Here is a 27,066-nt window from a genome sequence, read left to right as displayed (position 1 = left end):
ATAATGTTTCTCCAGAGTGATATCACAGAAAACCAGGACAAACCGAAGACTAACACTGACAGAACCACATAATTATAAAATATAGTTACAGCAGTGCAAAGCAATACCATAATTTGATAAAAAACAGACCATGGGCACGGTTAAAAAGAAGTCTCAAAGTCCCGAGTCGATCGACTCCCGAGTCCCCAATAGAAGGCGGCAAAGGGAGAAACTCCCTGCCATAAACCTCCAGGCACCGACAACTGCCGATGCATTGGAAGCACCTGACAACAGCTGACACTGAGTCCGTCCATCCGAAAACTTTGAGCCTCTGACCAGCCCCTCCGATACAGCCTCCTGAGCACCATCCTCTGCCGAGCGCCTTCAACCTCATCCCAGCTGCCGAAACAAGCAAAGCCAAGGATTCAGGGCCTTCTCCTCTGGAGATTCCGGACCACACAGAAACAGCGGCAGCTGTTAAGGGGTATCAGCAGAGTTTTGCTGAAGTTCAGAATAAATATCCCTACTTCCTCACGCACATCAATAAAATTCCTTTAATCCATTTTGAACCCCAATGTTTGTCTTCTCTGATCTCGAGCGTCATTTAACCAGTCAGGTTTCTAGCTATAGACAAGCCTAATGCAAGTAGGGATGAGGTATGATATGAGAATGTGCTTGAATCAGTGGGACAGCTGGAAAATACACTCAGTGGCCACTTTGTTACATACCGAGTATATTCTCCTGGTCTTCAACTGAGTCAGTCCATTCACCTCAAGGTTCGACATGTTCAGAGATGCTCCTGCACACCATTCTTGTAATGTGTTATTTGAGTTACTGACACCTTCTTGTTAGCTTGAATCAGTCTGGCCATTCTCCTCTGACCGCTCTATTATTAAGGCATTTTCACCCACAGAACTGCTGCTCACTGGATTTTTTTTTTGTTTATCGCAACATTCTCTGTAAACTCTAGAGACAGTCGAAGTCACTTCGATCCCTATCTTTCCCCATTCTGATATTCGGTGTGAACCTCTTGACCATGTTTGCATGCTTTTATGCATTGAGGTAATGTTATATGTTTGGCTGATTAGATATTTGCATTAATGTACGGCAGCACTTAACAAAGTGGCCACCTCAAAAGGTGTAAACCAGCTACAATAACAACATGTCAAAACTAGCGCAGCTTGACAGGAAAATGGCAGCATTGAAGAAACAAGTGCCCAGAAACAGATTTCATAATGCCATCTATATCACCTCCACAAGGATGAAAGGCACCTGAGACAGTAACCAGCAATTTGTAGCCAGTTTATGTCACTTTGGAAATGCCCTAGTGTAATGCAATTACAGTTCTGAAACAAACGCCATATCAGATGAACATTGAATCATACCATTCTTCATATAATAATCCTTTCAGTTCATTACAGCAAATATAAAGTGGTTTTGGGAATGAGTTTTTTTTACACCCTTTCACTATCATTACCTTGCCGGCCCACAACCAACAATCTTCACCAACCCTCCAGTAGGACAGGCTTCAGCATCTCTACATTTCTCTGCATACTGTCTTCTCCACATTAATCTGAAGAGTCCAGGCTCTGAACCCCACATGAACTCCAAGCAGCTCATCTACATTACATTCCAAACACCATCCCTTTGATTCATCAGTTTTTCCCTGGCAGCAACTCTTTCCCAACTCAACTTAGTCACTCTTGCATTTGCCTATCCCAATCCTCCAGTTCAGGTGGCTACATAATTATCATCCTTAGCATCTTCTTCTCCAATTACACAAACATATCCCCTTAGCTTCGCCCCTAATTTTACCATCTGACCAGAATTGTCAATGGCAAACTGCTGTTTCAATCACAGAAAGCAGCAGAGAATGCAATAATTTCTTTTCCAACCAACATGATGGAGAAGGTAAATTAAAATTAATTTTGACAAGCTTGACTTGTACATACTCTTAACTGATGATTGGTCAAAGCAGCTGCTTGCATCTATCTGACCCTTTATGGAACATAGAACAGTACAGCACACGCATACCTTGATGCCAAGCTAATGTAACTCCATTCTCCTGTACATGATCCATATTCCTCCATTCCCTGCCTGCTCATTTACCTGTCCAAATACCTCCGAATATTTGCTTACATCACTAAATCTGGAAGCACGTTCCAGGCACCGACCACTTACTGTGTCAAAAAAATTGCTTTGCACATCTCCTTTAACTTGCGGCTCACCAACTCTAAAGCTATGCCCTTCACTAGTATCTACCCTGTCCATGCCTCTCATAATGTTATGTACTTCTGTCATGTCAACCCTGAACCTCAGAAAACAATCCAAGTTTTTCCAGTCTCACCCTGAACTCATATATTCCAGTCCAGGTACACCTGATGAACAACTTCTACAATTTTTACCTCACCAAGCTCTATATAACTCTGATCTTTACACAAGGCTCTTCTACCAGAAGAAATAAGTTCTTTCTGACTACTCTATCAGCTCCCCTTAACATCTTGAAAACTTCAATCAAATCTCTCCATTATTCCTTTATAGTTTATTTGAATCATCCAGCCTCCATGGTCAATACATCTCTCTTATGGTGAATTTCCAGAATACTCATCGTACTTAGTTTGTAGATGAACTAAAGCTTTATACAGTTGTATTGTAACTTCTTTTTCTTTATGTTGTCTGCTTATTTGAAGCTCCACTGCTACCAGATTTTCACCATCTTAACTCCAAAAGAATGATTAAAGAGTTCCTTAAAATAGTGTCCTAGGTCCAAATATCCTCGCAACACACATCAAAGTTGCTGGTGAACGCAGCAGGCCAGGCAGCATCTATAGGAAGAGGTACAGTCGACGTTTCAGGCCGAGACCCTTCGTCAGGACTAACTGAAGGAAGAGTTAGTAAGAGATTTGAAAGTGGGAGGGGGAGGGGGAGATCCAAAATGATAGGAGAAGACAGGAGGGGGAGGGATGGAGCCAAGAGCTAGACAGGTGATTGGCCAAAGGGATACGAGAGGATCATGGGGCAGGAGGTCCAGGAAGAAAGACAGGGGGGGGTGAACCCAGAGGATGGGCAAGGGGTATAGTCAGAGGGGCAGAGGGAGAAAAAGGAGAGTGAGAGAAAGAATGTGTGTATAAAAATAAATAACAGATGGGATACGAGGGGGAGGTGGGGCATTAGCGGAAGTTAGAGAAGTCGATGTTCATGCCATCAGGTTGGAGGCTACCAAATATCTTCGGTTGTTCCCAATTTGGAAATATTCATCAGTGACTGCAATGAGGCCACTTTCTTTGAGAGATCTTCAGGAATTACATTTATGCCTGAAGACAGTAAAGTCTGGGCAACAGTCAGACTTGAATCTTCTAAGAAACCTTTCTCATGCACTGACTATCCAATATGTTGTGTAGTATAATTCAACATCAGTATCCAGTGTCACCACTGACAAGTAACATAATTGGTTCAACTACAAATATACTGTGATCAGCCAATCAGATAGTAGACATTGCTGGATGGCTCACTTTGGTATTTCATAAACCATTTTTAACATATGCAAGGCTCAGAGGTTTGATGATAAATTCCATATATACAATACTGTGCAAAAGTCCTAGGCACATATATATATATATAGCTAGGGTGCCTAAGGCTTTTGCACAGTACTGTGTTCATTAACGTGGAGTGGAGAGCGAGTTTGTAAATCTGGCAGGAGCGAAGTTTGTTGGAAATGGGAAGGATGGAGCATGGTGGGAGGGGTGTGGGGCAGGTGGCAGAGAAGGAGTGCCAGGAGCTGAGGGTGGCAAAGGTATAGACACAGCTAGCCCTGGGACACTAGGCACAGTCATTTGATTCCAAACATTTGGTTTATTGATCATTACAGAATGTCTTCCCTGTGCTTTCTGCTCCCCTCCCATCTCCCTTCCTCTAATCCCAATCATGATACCCCTCTCTCTGCCCCCTTCCCAATCTCAGTCCACAATAGAAACCCATATCAGAATCAGGTTTATCATCACTCACATATGTCATGATTTTTTTTGCAGCAGTAGTACAGTCTGTACATAAAATTACCACAGTACTGAGCAAAGGCATACACACACACATACACATATATACATATATAGATCGATATATATGTGCCTTAGACTTTTGCATAGTACTGTAGTACTGTATTAGGATGAGTGGAGCTCTAAAAGCCATTTATGAAGCTCAAAACTATCAAATACGTACAAAGCAGTCACTTGTTTGGAACCCCAACATTGACCATTCAAAATATCCATTCTTCATTGCTGAAGTGTCATAACTCAGTGTTATTTGCAAAGTACATACTTAAGGTACTTTCAAAACCAAAACTCTTCATCTGTATCTCCTAGAATGACTGGACAATAGCCATATGGATAAGAAACCAAGTGCGAGCTTCCCTCCAAGTCAGTCCGCAGCACCCAGACTTGGACATATATTGGCATTCCGATCACCATCATGAGGAAAAATGTCCTGCAATTTACTCTATAACTATACTGTGAGAATATCTTCCCTACAAAGTCAGCAGTGGTTCATGGCAGTGGCAAATTAGGAATTATCATTAAGAAGATGGCATTGCAGCAAACCCGTATTCCTGCATAAACATACACCCTTTTTAGTCTGAATTTGATAAGCTTAAGTTTGCTTGTATTGAAAACTATTTGCTAGAGTTTTGTCCACCTGCCAAAACTATTAATATTTCTACTCCTCAGCTTTTTTTTCTCCAATCCTGCCAAAGGGTCTCAGCCCAAAACATTAACTGTACTCTTTTCCATAGATACTGCCTGGCCTGCTGAGTTCCTCAAGCATTTTGTGTGTGTTGTTTGGATTTCCAGTATCTGCAGATTTTCTCTTGTTTATTAATACAGGCATCCATTAATCTCATGAGACCATGGATTTGCGCCTTGGAAGGTTTCCAGGGCACCGGCCTGGGCAAGGTTGTATGGAAGACCAGCAGTTGCCCATGCTGCAAGTCTCCCCTCTCCACACCACCGATGTTATCCAAGGGAAGGGCATTAGGACTCATACAGCCTAGCACCAGTGACGTCGCAGAGCAATGTGTGGTTAAGTGCCTCAGCCAAGGCTGGAACTAGCGACCTTCAAATCACTAGACGAACACCTTAACCACTTGGCCATATTTCTTTGTATTTTAGTGCTTCCATCTGCACTGCTTACACTACTGATTATTCTTAATGACACCATTAAACTTTTAAATGAGATTTTCAATTCTATCTGCATCATCACTTTTAAATACAATGAAAAGTTGTGGTCTTAATACAAGACTTTGTGAGACGTTAGTCATGCCCTGGCAACATGACCTTTATTTGTGTTCTCTGGCTTCTACTATTCAGCCAGTCTCATAATCAAAGTAACAATTCTCCTTCAACTTCATGAGTTTAGACTTTAACTAAGATGGGCTTTTATCAACTACCTTTATGTAAGTATTTACTTGTCCATTACTTCAGCCACCTCTTCAAAGATACTGTGATGCTTGTTGGACATGATTTATCTGAGTCTGATGCTGAATATTTTCAAGGTGTTCTACAATTTATCTTTAAGTACAGCATGAAAGAAATTAAGCCTTTCTTGAATAAAATGTAATCAGTGCCATGGCATCATCAGAACTATTTTTGGGATTTTGCACAAACTGGTTATTACATTTGTTGACATGGCAACAAATTTTATATTTCCAAAGGAATTTGTAGATCGATCATGTGTCATCATGATGGGATCTGAGCAAATAAAAGGTACAAAAGAAATTTCTTTGATACGGTACCTTTGAAACAGAAAATTATTAAGTACATTTAATTGATTTCAGGACACATTATGGTTTCCTGTGTCATAAACTTGAGCGAGTTTGCAAACATTCAGAGATAATTATTCTGGTATATTCAAAGAGAGGCAGTAGAATAAGGATTCTCACTCAGAATGTCAATGTAATCTTGCTACAGCTACTGCCTTACCAGTACTTTTCTGAAATTGGAGGTTTCCAGCATTCAAGGTTTAATTTTTCTTTTGTTTATGAAAGAATAATCTCTCATACCTTTTTATGACTCTTCAGCACAGAGGGGGTGACAAAGGCCTTGTCACACAGATCGCATTTGTATTTCTTGTGCCCATCATGCACCACTTGAATGTGGACATTTAGTGTATCCTTCCTCTTGAATGTTGCATCACAGTGATCACATTTGAAGGTGCGTTCACCTGGACCAAAACAAAAAGGATAATTTATGACTTTCTAATTTCTAAATTAGCAAATGAACTAATGACAAATGAAAACTAAGCGAAATCAGGGAAAACTAAATAAATAATGAAATCGCAAATAAACCAGAAAAAAATGTTCAAAAGTGAAGAAGAGACAAGGATTACTTCTGAAACCATATAATGATTATCAATTTTATACAAAGAGAATCAGCACAAATAGCAAATGAGATGGCTAACCAGTTAGTCTATTTCTCGTAAAGTTGCCTGAATTAGGAATGTAGCTCTCTCCTTTAAGCCACAGAGCATACAGGCTCTTAGATTAACGGATGACTATGGTTTAAAATCACAATTACAAATCAGAGGAATAGAACTTTGCTGTCACTGTATACACTACACATGCCAACACGGTAACATCTGAACACTAAATTCTGCTTCTGAAATTCAGCTCAATAAATGGAATTAAATTTCAGCTGTAGTTTAGCGCATCTATGTTACTACAATGAATGTTGAGTGCATTTAACAGTGGATGAGTTGTTATTGTTATCTCTCCAACAAAACAGACTTTCCATTCCAAGTAACAGAATGATTCTGTTTGAATGTCAGAATTAATTTTTGGAACCATTTGTGGGCTCCACTTTAAAAGTTTATAGAGGGAGAAGCCCATTTGACTTAATTAATACATCTTATATCATTGTCTGTTTGAGCCTCCTCACTTCCTTCCTCATCTAATGCTATCAGAATAACAATTTATTCCCTTTTCCTCATATGGTTACCAGACTTCCCTTTAAAGGCAGCCATACAATTTGCTTTAACCAACAGTGTGGTCAAATGGTTGTATGCAAACCACATCTTGGGGTAAAAAATATTTATTTTCCTAATTGCTTCAGTGATCACATGGTGACTCTTTGCATTGATTATCTTTCCTTCTGCTCTCGGGTCTTGTGGAAATCTTTCCTTTTTTTTCTAAAAAAAAATTCTTCGTAGAAAAGAAGCAGCCTGCTCATTATAGTTTCCCCAATAGTAGCTTTCAGTGTATTACTCTTGTAAATACATGATGTACTTTCCACTACATTGTTCTGGATATTATGACTGTAAACAGTACTCCAAGCAGGTTTATCATATTTAGTACAACTTTGCTGCCTTTCAATTTTACAAATTATACTTATGGTATTTTGTTTATTTTTAATGGCCTTTTCCCACCAAGTCTTGCGCATCAATTATCCAATACAATTTTTGGTATTACATGAATTTGCATGGGATTTCAATCATTGGATGTCAGGAGTAATATCTATTGCAACTGGTTTTGCTCCAAGGAACTTACTTAACTTACTGCCTATCACACTACTGGCATTTAGGGCAGCAGTGAAGGTCCTTCATCTCTGTCTATACCATCTCACACAGAAAAAGAAGGATTCTTCATGGCTGTTTCTGTAAGAATTATTTTTGACCAGTCAGGGTTGTGAGCCCTGAGATGAACCCCCAAACCTGGAGGACCAGTGGACTACTCTTAGTCTGGCTTCTAGCCTTTGACCAGTTTGGCATGGGTGACTGTACCAACAGCCAAAGCACAAGTTTGCTCCAAGGAAGCTGGTACCATAATCCAGACATTGGCCTGGCTTCAAAGATCCTCAACGTTAATACCAAAAGAGCTTGCATCAAGAAATGATTGAAAATGTCTTTGGGATTTTAGAGCATTGTAGTTAGAAGCACTGATACAAAAATTGAATGAACTTGCCGACTATTAATCTTTACAAGTATTAAAAAAGTATAAAAAACATGAAAAGATACTGTGAAAGGAAATGCTCACTGTTGTGAATCAGTAGATGCCTCTGCAGGGAGAAGGGAGTTCGAAACAAAGCCTTACATTCCTCACATTGGAATGGTCTCTCTTCTGAGTGTGTCTGTCAATGAAAGAGTTTGCATAAGCAGCACAGAACTGTGGTACCTACTAATCCAGCCAAGTTAATTATTTATTTTACATAAATCAAATAATGTAAGTTCACTACATTAACGAAAAAAAATTATATCTAGCCAAATAATTCAGCAAGGCCAATGAAGATTGAATTTCACAGCTTCCTTACATGTAGGAACACATCATTCACATACCTGTACATCTCACTTCTAATGCTACAAAACAAGTTTAATCACCCAACATGGAAAGATGAAAACTCAGACCAGGTGAAAAAGCCAAAGATAAAGAAGTTAAAAGGAGAGAACAAAATAAGAATTAATTACTTTTCTTCAGTTCCTAGGTGATCAACTGGGGTATAAAGGTCACAAATGTAAAAAAGCAACAAAGATTGTCAACTAGGATGAAAATCAGATGAAGTAAGGTAATAGCCTTCTACTCTTGCCCATCCCCCAAAGGCAGGAATCACTGATGGACCAAGAGCTTCAAAATCAATATGATATATAGAGCGGCATGCAAAAGTTTGGGCACCACTGGTCAAAACTTCTGTTACTGTGAATAGCTAAGCGAATAAAAGATGACCTGATTTCCAAGAGGCATAAAGTTAAAGATGACACATTTCTTTAATATTTTAAACAAGATTACTTTTTTATTTCTATCTTTTACAGTTTCAAAATAACAAAAAAAGGAAAAGGGCTCGAAGCAAAAGTTTGGGCACCCTGCATGATCAGTACTTAGTAACACCCCTTTGGCAAGTATCACAGCTTGTAAACAAACGCTTTCTGTAGCCTGCTAAGAGTCTTTCAATTCTTGTTTGGGATACTTTCACCCATTCTTTCTTGCAAAGGCTTCTAGTTCTGTGAGATTCTTGGGCTGTCTTGCATGCACTGCTCTTTTGAAATCTATCCACAGATTTTCCATGATGTTTAGGTGAGGGCCATGGCAAAACCTTCAGCTTGCGCCTCTTGAGGTGGTCCATTGTTGATTTTGAGGTGTGTTTAGGATCATTATCCTGTTGTAGAAGCCATCCTCTTTTCATCTTCAGCTTTTTTACAGACAGTGTGACGTTTGCTTCCAGAATTTGCTGGTATTTAATTGAATTCATTCTTCCCTCTACCAGTGAAATGTTCCCCGTGCCATTAGCTGCAACACAAGCCCAAAGCATGATCGATCCACCCCCGTGCTTAACAGTTGGAGAGGTGTTCTTATCATGAAATTCTGCACCCTTTTTTCTCCAAACATACCTTTGCTCATTGCGGCCAAGAAGTTCTATTTTAACTTCATCAATCCACAGGACTTGTTTCCAAAATACATCAGGCTTGTTTAGATGTTCCTTTGCAAACTTCTGACGCTGAATTTTGTGGTGAGGACGCAGGAAAGGTTTTCTTCTGATGACTCTTCCATGAAGGTCATATTTGTGCAGGCGTCGCTGCACAGTAGAACAGTGGACCACCATTTCAGAGCCTGCTAAATCTTCCTGAAGGTCTTCTGCAGTCAAACAGGGGTTTTGATTTGCCTTTCTAGCAATCCTACGAGCAGTTTTCTCGGAAAGTTTTCTTGGTCTTCCAGACCTCAACTTGACCTCTACCGTTCCTGTTAACTGTCATTTCTTAATTACATTATGAACTGTGGAAACAGCTCCCTGAAAACGCTTTGCTATCTTCTTACAGCCTTCTCCTGCTTTGTGGGCTTCATTTATTTTAATTTTCAGAGTGCTAGGCAGTTGCTTAGGGGAGCCCATGGCTACTGATTGTTGGCACAAGGTTTGAGGAGTCAGGGTATTTATAAAGCTTTGAAATTTGCATCACCTGGCCTTTCTTAACAATAGTTGTGAACAAGCCATAGCCTTAACAAGCTATTTAAGGTCTGAGAACTTGGTAAAAGTTATCTGAGAGCTCAAATATTTTGGGGTGCCCAATCTTTTGCATGGTGCTCTGTTCCCTTTTTTCCCCACTCTAACATTGTACAAAACAAAAATAATACACTAATATTACTTAAAATTTTGAAAAGAATGTTTCATCTTTTATTTTATGACTTCTAGAGATCAAGTCATCTTCTACTCACTTAAATTCACAGTAAAAGAAATTTTGACCGGGGTGCCCAAACTTTTGCATGCCACTGTGTGCGTGTGTGTGTGTGTAATAAATTTTATATATATATAGACACACACACACACACACACACAACCAAATAAAGCGAAGTTTAAAATTCAGGAGGAACTCAGCAGCATCTATGGAAAAGGGTAAACAGTCAACATTTTGGGCTGAGACCCTTCATCAGAACTGGTTTTCGGCCTGAAGCAGCCACAGTTTACACTTCCATAGATGATTCCTGGTCTGCTGAGTTCCTCCAACATTTTGTGTGCATTACTTTGATTTCCAGCACTTGCAGATTTTCTCATGTTTAAAATTCATGTTAAAAATTACTATTCCTGTGCTTAATTGGCTTCACTTTGAGTAAACATTAAATGTTCAGACAGAGTTGGAAATCATGAAAACTGCAGATGCAGGAAATGTGAAATTAAAAAAAAACAGAAAATGTTGGAAAAATCAGTGTTTTACCTCTCAGACCACTGATCTGAACTGAGAAAGAATCAACTTAATTGAGAAGCAGAAATGGTGAGGAAGGGTTGTGAATTTCTCTGATTGTGTAAAATAAGGTGGTTGCTAAAAGGCATATAAGCACATTTGTCTGTGTAATATATTACTGATATTGTAAAGTCTATGTTGGCCAAGCTAATGTTGAACAATCTGGCCTACAAGGAAGACCATGTCAATGAAAGGAAAAGGTATGGCAGAAAAAGAAAAATATATCCAGTCTTGATACACACATAAAGAAAGAGTGAGTTCTCTGAAGTTGGCCTGCTGAGTTCCTCCAGCATTTTGTTGCTTTGGGTTGAAAGAAGTTTAAAGGAATCTCAGCCTAACTTTGAAAGACTATTTGAGTCACTATATAGTACAGGGAGAAGAAGTGAAAGTTCTTTTATCTCTTGCAGTTGCATGGGGAAGTGATGTAGCCTGAGGACTATTAGCTGGAGATGCAAGAGCAGACCAGCAAGTCACAAAGGGAGTGATTTCTTCAAAACATTGAAAAGGGAGGGAATACACTGGTGGAATCTCTTTGGTATTGGCACAATTACAACAGATGATCCATTGTTCTCTGACTTTATGAGTTCAGGTCGATAGGACTGTGCAAATTAATAGCTCAGCATGGACTAGCTGAGCTGAAGGGCCTGTTTCTGGTCTGCAGTGTTCCATGACTGTAGAACTTAGTAGGTGGAAGGTGAGGACCAGGAGAACTCCACTCTTTTTATACAGGAGTAGATGGGTGCAAATGCAGGAAATAGGTGAGATGTTTAAATGGACTTGGACATGAGCAGAGTTTCAACCTGTAATTAAAATCATTGATTTTAATCCTGATAAAGCTAAATTGGAAAAAATCTTAATTTTAAACTCACAATCACAAATTTATTACAATCATGGATTACCCATATTTATCTTAAATCTGTTAACTTGCAATGCTATAGTACTCAAAAATGACAAAATCACAGCAGTAGTGTAAATTTACAGTTTGGAAAACAGCCATTGGGCCAATTGTGTCCTTACACAGCTCATGTCGGTCTTCACTAAACATAACAATTTCTTCTCTGAAACCAGAGAGAATGGGATCAAGGGCTAACATGTACTATGAAACTTTAGGTAATGAAATGTTAATGCATTCACTGTGCAGTTCTTAGTGGGGCACCATAGTGCTTCCTGGGCCTCCACACCTGCAACATGAATTCACGGTGAGCTACCAAGGATTTCCACAATCTATCTCGGTATGACCTTGTACTTTACTGTCTACCTGCACTGCACTTACATTCTGCACTGTGATTGTTCCACTTTGCACTACCTCAATGCATTGTTGTAACGAATTGATCTGCATACAAGGCAAGTTTTCCCTACAGCTTGGTACACGTGACAACAACTAACTAATCAGATGTCACATGCTTAAATTTGTACTTGCCTGCAGATGTGCAAACAAGCATAAGACAAGAGAAGCCTACATTAGTAAAATTCCCAGCAAATCAAACCGAGTTACAGACTACATCCACTTTGGCTCATCTAGGTCCCTGTTTTCTTTTGTCCCTTGCATCAGGAATTTGCATTATAGTTAACTCAAAAGCTGCCAAGTTGTTTAGAGGTAAAATAAATCCCAGATTTGCTTGAACTGATACTAAAATAAATGGATTCTGCAAATTTGCTCTTGGCTTTCCTTACATTTCACTTCAATGTATTGACAAATTATGAAATGATAGAACACCATTACAGATAATCTTGCAAGGAATAAGAGCCACACCGCCCAGTAATGCCCAATTTAACCCTAGCCTAATCACGGGACAATTTATAATGAACAATTAGCCTACCAGTGGGTAGGTCTTTGGACTGTGGGAGGAAAGCAGAGCACCTGAGGAAGCGCATGTAGTCACAGGGAGAACATACAAGCGCTTTACAGGCAGCAGCGGGAATTGAACCCAGGTCACCTGTACTGCTAAGTGGTGTTCTAACCACTATGCAACCGTGCCACCCCTAGTTTAACAGCATCTAGTTTAATAGCAAAAGCTGCGGCACAAAAATGAAGCCCAATAAGGTGCAAGTAAATATGTAATGAAGCGGTGACTCACATCAGCCTCAACCCTCACTAATATTCTGCAGCCAAATTAGAAATAATAGAAGGCTCAACTTTACAGCAGATTCAGAAGGGGGAGAGCAAATCCAGTGAAACATGAAAGGCAGTTGAAAGAAAAGGGAATGTAAACGATGTAAGTGATAATGCAGCTCAACAGCCCTTCCCTTACTGGTGGCCATGAACTTTTTAATATAGTGGCATATTCCAAGAACTGAAGTTTGGTCTTATTGGGGCAAAGAGAAATGCAATTAATGATGTGTATTTGCTGCACTCATCCATGAATGTGTAAATAACAAAGATATTTTTCTTTAAACTGCATATTGTCAATCGGTTGATCCTTTGCCAATCACCTGCAATTTTCCTTTATAAATTTATGCATTAATTGGCAATTATGTCTTCTTTTAAAAATACCAAGATCCCACTGGGCTAATTGGGATACATCGAGCAACATTCCCGAGAAATAGATATTTTGAGGAAGATAAGGAGACAATCTTCCTACAGAATATAACTATAATGGATTACTGGGGTGTCAGACTACATTACTCCCCTAAACCTAAACTCCCCTACAGCTTCTGGTATGCAATGTCAACTATTGAGAAAAATGAAAATCCTGTAATATGTGATCCTGTAAAAAATTTTATTTTCCCACCCAACTATCCCAAATAAAATTTCATGGTTGAACTAAACTGCAGCCAGAAATCTTGCCTATTTGTACTCAATTAATACATTTGACCTTGTTCAGCAATATTGTCCAAAATGGTTTTCATGCCAAATTCATTCAAATAATTTGGAGAAAAAGATGACAAATACTAAATAGAAAAGCTTTAACTTCTTTTGCTGAGACTTTTACTAAGATGATAGGTTTTTCTTCAAACACATCCATATCTTTTAAGAAAGAATTCCATTTTTTAAAATCCCAAAGAAGAACTTAGAAGATACTTGTGCCTACAGTGCGCAGAGTAGTGTATGGAACTTGCTATTTTGTGGAATATTTGGGAAGAATAACATGGAAGTCTTGAGGAGAAAGATCCATTAGTTTATGAGGTAGAAAGGTAAAGGAAGTATTGCTGATGGTGTTAGATGATCTACCATGAGAAAATAATAGCAATATCTGTGCAGACCAAATAGTTCTGCGAATGGGTCAAACAGATACATTCATGGTCTAAGTTCTATGTACGGAGAACTGCTTTGAATTGGTTAGTACTGTTCTGTGTTTAATATTCTATCTTTCATCAGTGTAAACGGGTTAACCACATATCTATTCAAGGGTAGCCAAAGCATACGAAAGAACTCAAAACTCCCTCAGGGAAAGAATGATTATCAATGTGTGATAAACGGCATTACTCAAAACTACTGATTTACAATGAAGATATCAAGAATAGTGCAGAAAGTAGATGTAAGCCAAAGCATGGTGACCTTGTCTGGATTTTACAAGGGGAACATAAGAGCTTCCAAAATCTGAGCAGAAAATTGACCAAATAAATTTTAGCTGCAATCTAATAATCCCATCGCTGAAGTAATGGGCAATGTCTGCCAGCTGAAATGAGAGAAGGTATAACTATCTGTATCTGTTATCAGAATACTCAGTAAAATGATGTTTGTACAAGATCTGATTTTACTTGTAATATAGAATAAAAACTGAAAAATCTTGCAGTCGACTGTGCGAAGTAATTTAACCAAAGGGATGCAGACTTCTCCATTGTATTTGAGAAATTTTATTTAAATTGATACTGAACAATTTGCAGTGTTTCTTCAGACAATTATTTCCAAAACACCAGGAGATCTTGCACAGCGGTACCAGGGCCAAGCCTGAAGAATGGTAGCAATTGATGCAGTTTCTATCACACAGTTTGGCTTATGCTTTTTAGTCAATCTACTAAATTGGCTGGAGAAGTTAAAACTCTGATTTTAAACCTCCGCTGCCTTGCGGCAATACCCACCCATGGGAAAGGCTTCAGGAGTAAATCCCAAGGAAGAAATCCGGAGTCGGGCTCCCTTAGGCAGTTTGATGTTGCTTACAACTTCACTCTGGCAACCTCTGTGACGACACTGGTGCCAAGCTGTATCAGCATTTGCCCATCCCTTGGACTACATCAGTGACGTGGAGTGGAGGAACCCGCACATGAGCAACAGCCGGTTCTTCAATCTTCTGGCCCAGGTTTGCGCCCTGGAGAGGACACAGTCCACCAGAAGTGCAAACCCATGATGCCCTGGGATCAATGGCTGCCTACCTACTAAATTGGCCAGTGCAAATAATGAACTAAATAGAAGCCATTAAGTTCAAACCAGCTGGCAACAAGAATGGTCCTCCCAGTCAGATTATTGTTTTACAGTCAAAATTTACACACAGTTTACACACGAAACCACCACGGTGGGCTTCACAGCTGAACAGGTGAGAAGACAGCTGACACATTTCAACCCAAGCAAGGCTGCAGGAGTGGATGGTGTGAGTACCAGGTTGCTTAAAGCCTGTGCCCCTCAGTTATGTGGAGTACTTCACCATGTATTCAACCTGAGCCTGAGGCTCCGGAAGGTTCCTGCACTGTGGAAGACGTCCTGCCTCGTCCCTGTGCCGAAGACGCCGCGCCCCAGCGGCCTCAATGACTACAGACCGGTGGCATTGACCTCCCACATCAGGAAGACCCGGGAGAGACTTGTTCTGGAGCTGCTCCGGCCTATGGTCAGGCCACACTTAGAACCCCTCCAGTTCACCTACCAGCCCCGAATAAGAGTTGAGGATGCCATCGTCTACCTGCTGAACTGTGTCTACACCCACCTGGACAATCCAGCGAGCACTGTGAGGGTCATGTTTTTTGACTTCTCCAGTGCGTTCAACACCATCCGCCCTGCTCTGCTGGGGAAGAAGCTGACAGCGATGCATGTGGATGTTTCCCTGGTATCATGGATTCTTGATTACCTGACTGGCAGACCACAGTACGTGTGCTTGCAACACTGTGTGTCCGACAGTGATCAGCAGCACTGGGGCTCCACAGGGGACTGTCTTGTCTCCCTCTCTCTTCACCATTTACACCTCGGACTTCAACTACTGCACAGAGTCTTGTCATCTTCAGAAGTTTTCTGATGACTCTGCCATAGATGGATGCATCAGCAAGAGAGATGAGGCTGAGTACAGGGCTACGGTAGGAAACTTTGTCACATGGTGTGAGCAGAATTATCTGCAGCTTAATGTGAAAAAGACTAAGGAGCTGGTGGTAGACCTGAGGAGAGCTAAGGTACCGGTGACCCCTGTTTCCATCCAGGGGGTCAGTGTGGACATGGTGGAGGATTACAAATACCTGGGGATACGAATTGACAATAAACTGGACTGGTCAAAGAACACTGAGGCTGTCTACAAGAAGGGTCAGAGCCGTCTCTATTTCCTGAGGAGACTGAGGTCCTTTAACGTCTGCTGGACGATGCTGAGGATGTTCTACGAGTCTGTGGTGGCCAGTGCTATCCTGTTTGCTGTTGTGTGCTGGGGCAGCATGCTGAGGGTAGCAGACACCAACAGAATCAACAAACTCATTCGTAAGGCCAGTGATGCTGTGGGGATGGAACAAGTATGTAAGCGGAACAAGTATGTAAGCGGAACAAGTACTACACATGCCCTTACACTTCCTCCCTCACCACCATTCAGGGCCCCAGACAGTCCTTCCAGGTGAGGCGACACTTCACCTCTGAGTCGGCTGGGGTGATATACTGCGTCTGGTGCTCTCGATGTGGCCTTCGAGACCCAACGCAGACTGGGAGACTGCTTTGCTGAACACCTACGCTCTGTCCGCCAGAGAAAGCAGTATCTCCCAGTGGCCGCACATTTAAATTCAACATCCCATTCCCATTCTGACATGTTTATCCACGGCCTGCTCTACTGTAAAGATGAAGCCACACTCAAGTTGGAGGAACAACACCTTATATTCCGTCTGGGTAACCTCCAACCTGATGGCATGAACATCGACTTCTCTAACTTCCGCTAATGCCCCAACTCCCCCTCGTACCCCATCCGTTATTTATTTTTATACACACATTCTTTCTCTCACTCTCCTTTTTCTCCCTCTGTCCCTCTGACTATACCCCTTGCCCATCCTCTGGGTTCCCCCCCCCCCGTCTTTCTCCCCATGATCCTCTCATATCCCCTTTGCCAATCACCTGTCCAGCTCTTGGCTCCAACCCTCCCCCTCCTGTCTTCTCCTATCATTTTGAATCTCCCCCTCCCCCTCCCACTTTCGAATCTCTTACTAACTCTTCCTTCAGTTAGTCCTGACAAAGGGTCTCGGCCTGAAACGTCGACTGTACCTCTTCCTAGAGATGCTGCCTGGCCTGCTGCATTCACCAGCAACTTTGATGTGTGTTGCTTGAATTTCCAGCATCTGCAGAATTCCTGTTGTTTGTGGGGATGGAACTGGACTCCCTCACGGTGGTGTCTGGAAAGAGGATGCTGTCTAAGTTGCATGCCATCTTGGTCAATGTCTCCCATCCACTACATAATGTACTGTTTGGGCACAGGAGTACATTCAGCCAGAGACTCATTCCACCGAGATACAGCACAGAGCATCATAGGAAGTCATTCCTGCCTGTGGCCATCAAACTTTACAACTCCTCCTTTGGAGGGTCAGACACCCTGAGCCAATAGGCTGGTCCTGGACTTATTTCATAATTTACTGGCATAATTTACATATTACTATTTAACTATTTATGGTTCTATTACTATTTATTATTTATGGTGCAACTGTAACGAAAACCAATTTTCCCCCAGGATCAATAAAGTATGACTACGACTATGACTAAAATATTATTGCCTATGCATCCTGCCGTTGGGACAGCTGCAGTGGGGAAAAGATGGTCACTCAGCTGTTCGAAGATTCGAGTTTTGCTAAGAGGATGTGGAGAAGGATACAAGGGTCCTTATATTGGCTCATTCTATAGAAATATGTAACAAAGATTCTGATGTTGGGCTGTTTTCTAGTTTACACACATTAAGTGCTGCTGGAAGATCATCAGCTCAGTGGAAGACATTCTATTGTCTGCTTAAAACTTGTTGGTCTTCTATAATAGTAAAATATCTGCAAGTGTATGCTGCCAATTGGCACATTCCAGGCAGCAGGAGTGAAAGCTGATGGATACACTGATGTTTGATGCTTCAAAGCCCCCACAATCATCCCTGCAGCAAAGAAATCAGTTGTAGCCTGTCTGAATGATTACCGTCCCATTGCCCTGACCCCCATAGTGATGAAATGTTTTGAACGGCTTGTCAAGCCTCATATCACAGCCAGCCTCCCCTCATTGCTGGATCCTCTACAGTTTGCTAATCATCCAAATCGCTCTACAGAGGGTGCAATATCCACCACACTGCACACAGTTCTCTCTGACTTGGACAACAAAGACACTTTTCTACCAGTCTGTGGTGGCCAGTGCTATCATGTTTGCTGTTGTGTGCTGAGGCAGCAGACTGAGGGTAGCAGACACCAACAGAATCAACAAACTCATTCGTAAGGCCAGTGATGTTGTGGGGATGGAACTGGACTCTCTCACGGTGGTGTCTGAAAAGAGGATGCTATCTAAGTTGCATGCCATCTTGGTCAATGTCTCCCATCCACTACATAATGTACTGAGTGGGCACAGGAGTACATTCAGCCAGAGACTCATTCCACCGAGATGCAGCACAGAGCGTCATAGGAAGTCATTCCTGCCTGTGGCCATCAAACTTTACAACTCCTCCTGGAGGGTCAGACACCCTGAGCCAATAGGCTGGTCCTGGACATTTCATAATTTACTGGCATAATTTACATATTACTATTTAACTATTTATGGTTCTATTACTATTTATTATTTATGGTGCAACTGTAACGAAAACCAATTTCCCCCGGGATCAATAAAGTATGACTATGACTATGACTATTATGCCAGAATCCTGTACATTGATTTCAGCTCAGCGTTCAATACCATCATCCCGCAGAGACTAGTGGAGAAACTGTCGCTGCTTGGCCTTAACACTGCCATGAGTCGCTGGATTCTGGATTTCTTGACAGAGCGACCACAGTCAGTCCGTGTCGGCAGGAACATCTCTGACTCCATCACGCTGAGCACTGGATCCCCACAAGGCTGTATGCTTAGCCCATTGCTGTTTACACTGCTAACACATGACTGTGCAGCCAGATTCAAGGAGAACCTGATCATTAAATTTGCTGATGATACCACAGTGGTGGGGCACACCAGCAAAAATGATGAAACAATGTACAGGGAGGAGGTCAAACACCTAGAGAGCTGGTGCAGTGATGACAACTTGATGCTTAATGTCACCAAAACCAAGGAGATGATCATCGATCTCAGACAGTCTCAGCCTGAGCACACACCCCTCAGCATCAGTGGCTCCACAGTGGAGAGAGTGGAAAACATCAAGTTCCTTGGGGTGCAGATCTCGGACAATCTCACCTGGTCCAGGAACACCACTGGGATTGTGAAACGGGCCCAGCAGAGATTGCACTTTCTGAGGAAGCTTAAACAAGCATCACTCCCCACTAACATCTTAACTACGTTCTACAGAGGCGTGGTTGAGAGTGTGCTGACCTTTTGCATCACAACCTGGTACTCCAGCTGCAGTGCTGTCGACAAAAAAGCCTTGCAGAGGGTGGTTAGGGGAGCAGAGAAGGTTATTGGGGTCTCCTTACCTTCTGTCCAAGACCTCTTTCAGAGTCGATGCCTCCAGAAGATACGGTACATCATTAAGGACCCCTCACACCCTCTCCATGAACTGTTTGTCCTTCTGCCATCAGGCAAATGTTACAAGAGCATCAAAACTAAAACCACAAGGCTACTAAACAGATTCCTTCCACAAGCACTCAGAATGCTAAATAGCTGCTCTACCTGACTCTCTGCTTTGGACACTTTTAACTTGCACTGGACACTTATAACTTGATTTTAACAGACATGTGGCTGTTGTGTTTTACTATTTATTGTTATGTTTATTATTTAGTGTTGCGTTTGTTATGTTATGATTGCACTGCTCCTGGGAAACGTTGTCTCATTCTGCCCTGCAGAGCTGATGTATGGTTAGAATGAAAATAAAGTTTTTTGAATCTTGAATCTATTGTAATTTTGTGTAACTACTAATAGCCCAACATGAACAGCAGGGCTCAAGCCCTTAAAAGAATATGTTCAAATCCACCCTGTTGGTGAAAAATTATTAATAACCAGCCAAGAGAATGAGTTGGATAGGGGAAGGATTGAGATCCCAGATTTACCAGAAGAATTCTTCATATTTTGTGGAGCAATTCAAAAACCAAGAAATAAATCAGCTCAGTTACTAAGGTAATACCACAGTAGCAAGAATTATTTGCTTCCACTCTGGTATTGTACACTCTGTCGGAATTGGAGACTCTTTACCAAATGGAATAGGAGTAGTCTGAAGGGCAAAATGGGTGGGTAGCTTGTGAGGTATTTCACTGCCTACACAGAGCCTTTGTATACTCCCAGTGCATAACCTAACGATTTTCAATACCATGCTGAATGTTCCTTCTCTGCTTCTGCAAGAAAGCTTTGACAAAACTTTTCCTGTTTGGTAATCTCCCTCCATGACAGAGCTCAGAATACAGATGGTCTTTTTCAGGAGTTTGGATATAGGCATATGAACATCACAGCCTGCTAAATATGGCTGACTGAGGATAAGCTGGGCCCTTTCAGTCTGGAAGAACATGCTAATGTTGCTTCACTTCCAGTGAATTTGTAGGATTTTACAGAAGCAGCATTGTTCCTTCTTTTCTGGTGCCCTGAGATGCCTGCTGTAGGTGACCCAGGTGATAGAAAGGTATAAGTTGGCAGGAATCACTGCTGCACAGTAGAATAAAAGTTTATTGAAGACCTAAGGTCTCAATCTTCAAATCCTATTTCTCTCAAGTGACCAAAGGTTATTTTAGTGGATTGAAGATATGATGATTTTCATCATCAATGTTTGCCTTTGCTGAGATACGGAAAGTATTTTAAGCTTTCCAAGGTCACATTATGAACCTTTGTAACTGGAGGGTGCTGTGGAACAGCGGGACAGGTTGACAGAAGATTTTGCTTTTGGAGTTGTGTCTACTGCCTGACCATTTTTATGCTTCTCTGAAAAAGTCAACAATGCCTTGGAGGTGGATCTCAAACACAAGCTTTGTTGTCTGCATGTTCTACTTACCTCACTGTGAAGACAGACAACAAATTACAAAGGAATATTTCACAAAGAAGAATTAATAGCACTGGCAGCCTGTAGTCAGGTTGGAGGTGAGGAAATCTATCAGACAATTTTCTTTTCATCAAGGATTGATAAATCCTAAGTCCAAATAATGGTCACAGGTGTAATTTCAAGTTCATATTCAGTAGATTTTAATAGTGTGTCATTGCATCGTGAAAAAGTGATGCAGGTTCAGTTGGATACGGCTTGTCTGCAAATACAAAGATGACTGGTATAGTTAGTGAAGTTGGTAAACATCCTTTTGCTGTCCAGATTTTCTATTTCTATGAGTGCTGCAGATATTGGCCTAGCTCTCCTTCACTCTCCTCTTCTCACCTTCCCTAATCTTCCTGTTCATTCTCCCCCTTTTCCTCTCATTATGTAAAGGCTCTACTTGTCTGTTTGCTGAATAGGGCTGTATTCAGGCCATTGTAAAATAGGCCACCTTGATGAGAGAGCACTTGCAGTCTGCAAAATTTCTGACTGAGTAGACCAATTTTTAATCTAGCATGTCGTGCTCCTTATAGGAGCACCCAGCTCTACCATCCAAGAGAAAACACCGGTGTGAGAAAGTTCTGGGTTTTGAAGAGGAGCAGTTTATGACAGCCTAAACCTTGTGGTGGATGGCTTTTAACACTGGCAAGTTCTCTTGTGAAGCCTGGCTTAATTGGTCAAAGAGTAGGATATGTTATTTCTTCTTAGAGCAGTTCTCTCAGCAACACTGTGATTATCAGTAAACTGAAATATGGAATGGATAGGCTGCATTTGCCTGGAAGTATCCCAGGACTAGAAAGTTGAATACGAGGACTTTGATTTTGACTTTGACTGTAGAACAGCTTGAGTACTATTGCAAACCTGCAACCTACGCCACAAATCTCTGCGATAGCTGTCTTGGCAAACCTGAGATTGTGCTTTGAAGATGTCAGGATAGGAGCATGTGGTCTTGTAATGAAATCTTTGGTTATGAACCCTCTTTTCTGCCTCCCTTTTCTGGATCCCCACCGCTGCCTACATCCCTGGCATGCTTGATTCCAAGTCATCCAGCAGCAGCAGCAGTTTCCAGGCAGTAAAACTGAAGAAGAGATCCTTTCATTCTTCAGTGCTGACTGGAGGCAGATGTTGGAATTAGTATTCAGCATCCAGAGTGCCTTTGAGCAGAGGCCACCACACATGAAAGTGCAAGCATTCTATATTGTGCAGCTATAGCGTAGGAGATAGGAATACACGACTGAGCTGCAAATAATCAACAGCAGGGAACTTTTATAACAAAACAACTAAATGTAAACTGACAGCACATACAAAGCTGTTGAACAATTCTGGATTCATTATTAAATGGAGTGTTCGGAATACCAGGTCTCCATAAAGGGATGAATATTCTGTGGAAAGTGATTCAGTTCTTAACTAACAATATCTCTACGACGGTCAGGAGCACTATGGAAATAACTTCCCCAGAAGACAACAGCTCAAACACCAAAGAACAATCTAGAGGATATCAGGATCGAGCAGACCACTTGATCAGCACTGTGTCCTCCACCACCATCCATCCTTTCACGTTTGTGCTATGCTCCCTGAGCAACTTTTATATTGCAAACTGTTTTTATGAACTATTGTGAGTTTTACATTTCAAAAGTACATGACTACCGCTGATCTTTAGCTGGGTCTTCAGATTCAGTAATAATGGTTTTTAATAGCGCGGTTAATGTTGAGAGGTGCAAGAGGGTACAAGATGATCATCATCCCTGTGCAAAAATATAACATTAGTAGCAAGTGACCAAAGGCATAACTGACCAGAGGCCAATGGCAAAAGAAAATGTTATCACCTCAATCATTTATTCCGCTTTGAAACCCCATATAACAAAGCCAGCATTGTAGTGTGGTGCGCGCGCGTGCGCACACACACACACACACACACACAAGCAAAATATAAAAGCATGCAAGCAAAATACTTTATCACTCCCCTCCACCACACTCCCTACACACACACACATCAGTGATGGCAGGGCTCCGCACATCGGTGGCAATTAAAAAGCTGAAGCATTTTCAAGCCTATTGCACCGGAACTGCTGAATAGAATATCCATCTCAACTTCCTCCCAAGATTCTCAACATCACAGAAGCCAGTGTCCAACCAGTTCAATGCAATTCACATGATACTAAGGCATTACTGCATTCACTTTCATTTAGAGCTTATTCCCATGGTCACATAGGTCTTCCCCTATCAGTGACATCCCCCTTCCCCATCCTCCTTGCAGTTTAAGTAGCTTATTTCTGTCTCTTTCCCATTTCTGATGATGTGTCTTCGATCTGAAACATTAACTATTTTTCTTCCCACAAATGTAGCCTGACCTACTGAATATTTCCATAATTTTCTAATTTTATTTTTCAAATCAAAACTAACTGAACCTCAAGACAAACTGCTCCAGCAGAGTTACAACACTGGCATCTACCCTACCCAACAATGGGGAAAATTGCTCAAGTATATTCATTCACAAAATGCAATCTGACTCATTATCACTCTAAACTGGCATCAATGGGTAATGTCCATTATAAACCTTTCTGCTACCATAACATGGGATGTTCACTGAAGATTGCATAATGTTTGATTCTATTCTAAATTGGTAACAAACATAGCAGGTTTTATGCATCATAATCTCGACAACATTCAGCATGGGCTGATAACTGGCAAGTAGCATTTGTTCCACAGAAAATCCTGGTGATATTAATTTCCACTAAGAGAGAACCTGCCTATCTGCCCTGACATTTAATGACTAACACAACGATATTAGTTTTATTGTCCCTGGGGTCACTACTGACCAGATTGTGACACAAGTGGACGAATCAAATAAATGCCACACCTACATGCCGCTGTTGACGCTGCTATCTCACAACTGCACTGCCAGATCCTGCTTAAACCACACCATCAAATTCGCTGATGATACAACAGTAGTTGGCCTCTTCAGCAACAACGAAGGGTTGGCATACAGAGAGGAGTTAGAGAGGCTTGTCAAATAGTTTGAGAACAACAATCTGCCTCACCATGGACAAGACAAGAGAGATGATTACAAACTTCAGGAAGGCGTAGGGTGACCATTCTCCATTGAACATCAATGCCTCTGTCTTGGAGAGAGTGTAAAGCACAAAGCTCCATGGTATGCACGTAATGGACAATCTAAACCTGGACCCACCACACCTCTTCATTAGTCAGGAAGGCACAGCAGCATCTACATATTCTGAGGAGATTGTGGCATGCAAGTTTCCCAGCCTCTATTCTAACAAACAATCACAAGTGTCCTGTCTGGCTGCATCATTGTATGGCATGGAAGCTACAAGGCATCGGACCACAAGACCCTACAGAGGATCATTGGGTTTACCTTCTCCCGTGTTCCTGACACTTATCACAGCGTTATATACAAACGGCCGAAGCACTGTTGAGGATCCCTACCACAATCTCTTTGACCCACTCCAATCAGGAAGGAGCTACAAGAGCATCAGGACTAGGACTTCCAGACTGGGTAACAGCCTCTTTCCCCAGACTGTGAGATTAATGAATACCCTGCCACCACTGAGGTCTCTTCACTAGGACAGCAAGCTGTTTACTGTTTACCTGTGCTGCATATTTCACATACATTTTTAATGATATTTTGTGAACTTATCTGTGGTGATATTTTGTTTTATGTGCTGTGTATGATATATGTATTGGCGATGAACCATGGTAGGAAGGAACATTGTATAATTTGGTTGTAATATGTATGGTTAGATGACAGTAAACCTGAACTTGAATTTGACAATTAAAGCAAGTCGAGGCTCAGTATTCTGAGGTGAGTGATTCATCTTCTGACACCGTAAAGCCTTTCCAACATCTGTAACGCACAAATAAACAGTGAAATGGAATGTGCCCCCCCACCCCCCACCCCCCCACGACTGCCCTGGTTCCTGGTTGAGTGCAGTGCAAAAAGCTCTCAGAAAGCATGACATCATTCAGAACAAAGCAGCCCACATGAATGAGACCACAGCAACCACATTAAACATTCACTCCCTCAGCCACTGGCGCAAATGACTGCAGTAACATCTACAAAATGCATTGTCGTTACTCAGCCAGGCTACTCTGGCAGCATCTTCTGAACCCCAGGAACTCTACTACCAAGAACGGCGAAGGCGGCAGGTGCATAGGAACACCACCACCCACAGCTCTGCTCCACATGGTGCAGCATCATGTAATACACCACTGATTCTTCACTGTGCCCACTGTAAAACTGAAAATCCCTGCCCAACAGCAGTGTGGGTTCATCAAAAGTACTGTGGTTGTTCAAGAGAAAGGATCACTACTACCTTCTCCTGGACAATTATGTATGCACCCTATATACTGGTAATGTCCAGATCACAAAAATGAATATATAAAATGAATATCCTCCTCACTTCCCTCCACCAATTCTCATTCACATGCCCATTAACACCCCCAACCCTTGATTCTCCTGCCAGCAATTATACTCAGACAAGTTACAACAATAATCAATCCAAAAGCAAGATGCTGAGATATGGGAGAGAACTGGAACACCAGGGAGAAACATATAGAAAATGTAAATTTTACACAGAACAGCACTTGATGTAATGAAACTCAGGTCACTGAAGGCTAACAGTTGTACCATCATGATACCAACATTTATAACAGTGATTATGACTTCTTTCGTTTGAGATAGTTAACAAATATCTTTCCACAGCTACTGTGGTATTTGGGTAGAAGGAAAAGGTTAAATTAGTCACTCAGAACAGTTTGCCGGTCAGATTTGCAGATATTACAGAGGAAATAAAATACCAACATGGAAGTCAAGTTGTCAAAGTATATCATGTGTGATCTCATATTGTTTGCGGTTTTTAACATTTGTTTCAGTACTCCACTTAATATGCAAGCATAATAGAAGAGCAGCCTGTGAGTTTTCAGGCCAGCAATAGTTGTATACGCAATGCTACTCTATGAATCGGAACTTGCAGAAAAATGCAATAACTACCAGCGTAAATTGTGCGCCTATTTCGTGCAGTACCGTGCTCTGCCCTCCACATAATGGCTATTATTTTTCATTTTATTTCTACGCTGGAGACCACACTGTGGTGTATTTGCTCCACTGCACAAAACATCTAGTTCAGCATCCACCTGAGTTTGTGGAAGTTCGAAGAGATACTTGGTTGGGATTTTGCCAACTGTGCTTCAACACTGGTCTCTTCATGGAAGTCAGTGGTGTAGCTCTAACTTGCTGCTACTTCAAATTGTTATGATGACAGAGTTAAAACAGAACTATTCACTCCAGAGCATAGCAACAGCTGTGAGGCAGAATGTTAAGTATTAACGATTTTACACTTTTTGAAATACTGGATGTTTTAAATAGTGTTCTGAGTGTTGGAACTTCTTTTAACTTCACTTGTAACATCCCTCTTAGCTCTGATCGGCAAACAAGAATAACAAGACAAACGTGGTTGATTTTTCCAACCAAGGACCTTGTCACATATTGATGATTCAAAGAAGTGGTAAATCAGAAAAGATAGATGGAATAACTAAAGACTCCACAAGGCCTTTCCTTCAAGACAGGCAGTTTTGGACAATATGGTGATTGGTAGATACAAGTTACAATTGATTAATAAATAACCATATACTCAATGTTGTAGGTAAATGTTGATTAGGCCACTGTAATGATTCATCTGTACGTGTTCAAATAATGAACAGGACTGTCTAAACTATCAGCTTTAGAAGAAGCAATGTGCCTGTTCCATTCAGAATGCCAAGCACAAATTTCAAGATTTGTGGAAATCATTTCAACCTAAGGTGATTGCTCAGATACTAGGTTCATGAAATCAATCCCAGTTTCATGTCCCAAGGAATCTTATCTTCCTCCTAATTGAAAGAGTGACGGCCACATTAATTTCCTATTGATGAATCACATTTCTCCCAAATATTCAAAGCATTAAGGAAGTAATCAGGGAAACAAGAACGCGAAACATACGTACATTATACAACACCAAAAACAACCCCATATGGAAACGTAATCCAATGTTAATATATGGGAATGAGAGCCTCAGGCACTGCTTAAATATTAAGTAACAAG

General features: G+C 41.3%; 1 protein-coding gene across 5 annotated transcripts in view; it reads right to left on the bottom strand.

Moving 5' to 3' along the window:
- Positions 1 to 27,066, bottom strand: part of prdm5 (PR domain containing 5) — a 331,962-nt gene that overhangs the window by 150,823 nt on the left and 154,073 nt on the right. For all 5 annotated transcript variants that reach the window (XM_063042227.1, XM_063042228.1, XM_063042229.1 and 2 more), the window contains 2 exons: positions 7,997 to 8,090; positions 6,029 to 6,189 (listed from right to left, as the gene is read on the bottom strand). In XM_063042227.1, the coding sequence (XP_062898297.1) occupies positions 6,029 to 6,189; positions 7,997 to 8,090 (255 nt within the window). The remainder of the gene's footprint in view (positions 1 to 6,028; positions 6,190 to 7,996; positions 8,091 to 27,066) is intronic.

Source organism: Mobula hypostoma, chromosome 3 (assembly GCF_963921235.1).
Source record: "Mobula hypostoma chromosome 3, sMobHyp1.1, whole genome shotgun sequence".
In the NCBI taxonomy this organism is placed as follows: domain Eukaryota; kingdom Metazoa; phylum Chordata; class Chondrichthyes; order Myliobatiformes; family Myliobatidae; genus Mobula; species Mobula hypostoma.
The sequence above is the reverse complement of the archived record's forward strand: the minus strand, read 5'-3'. Positions and strand labels throughout refer to the sequence as shown.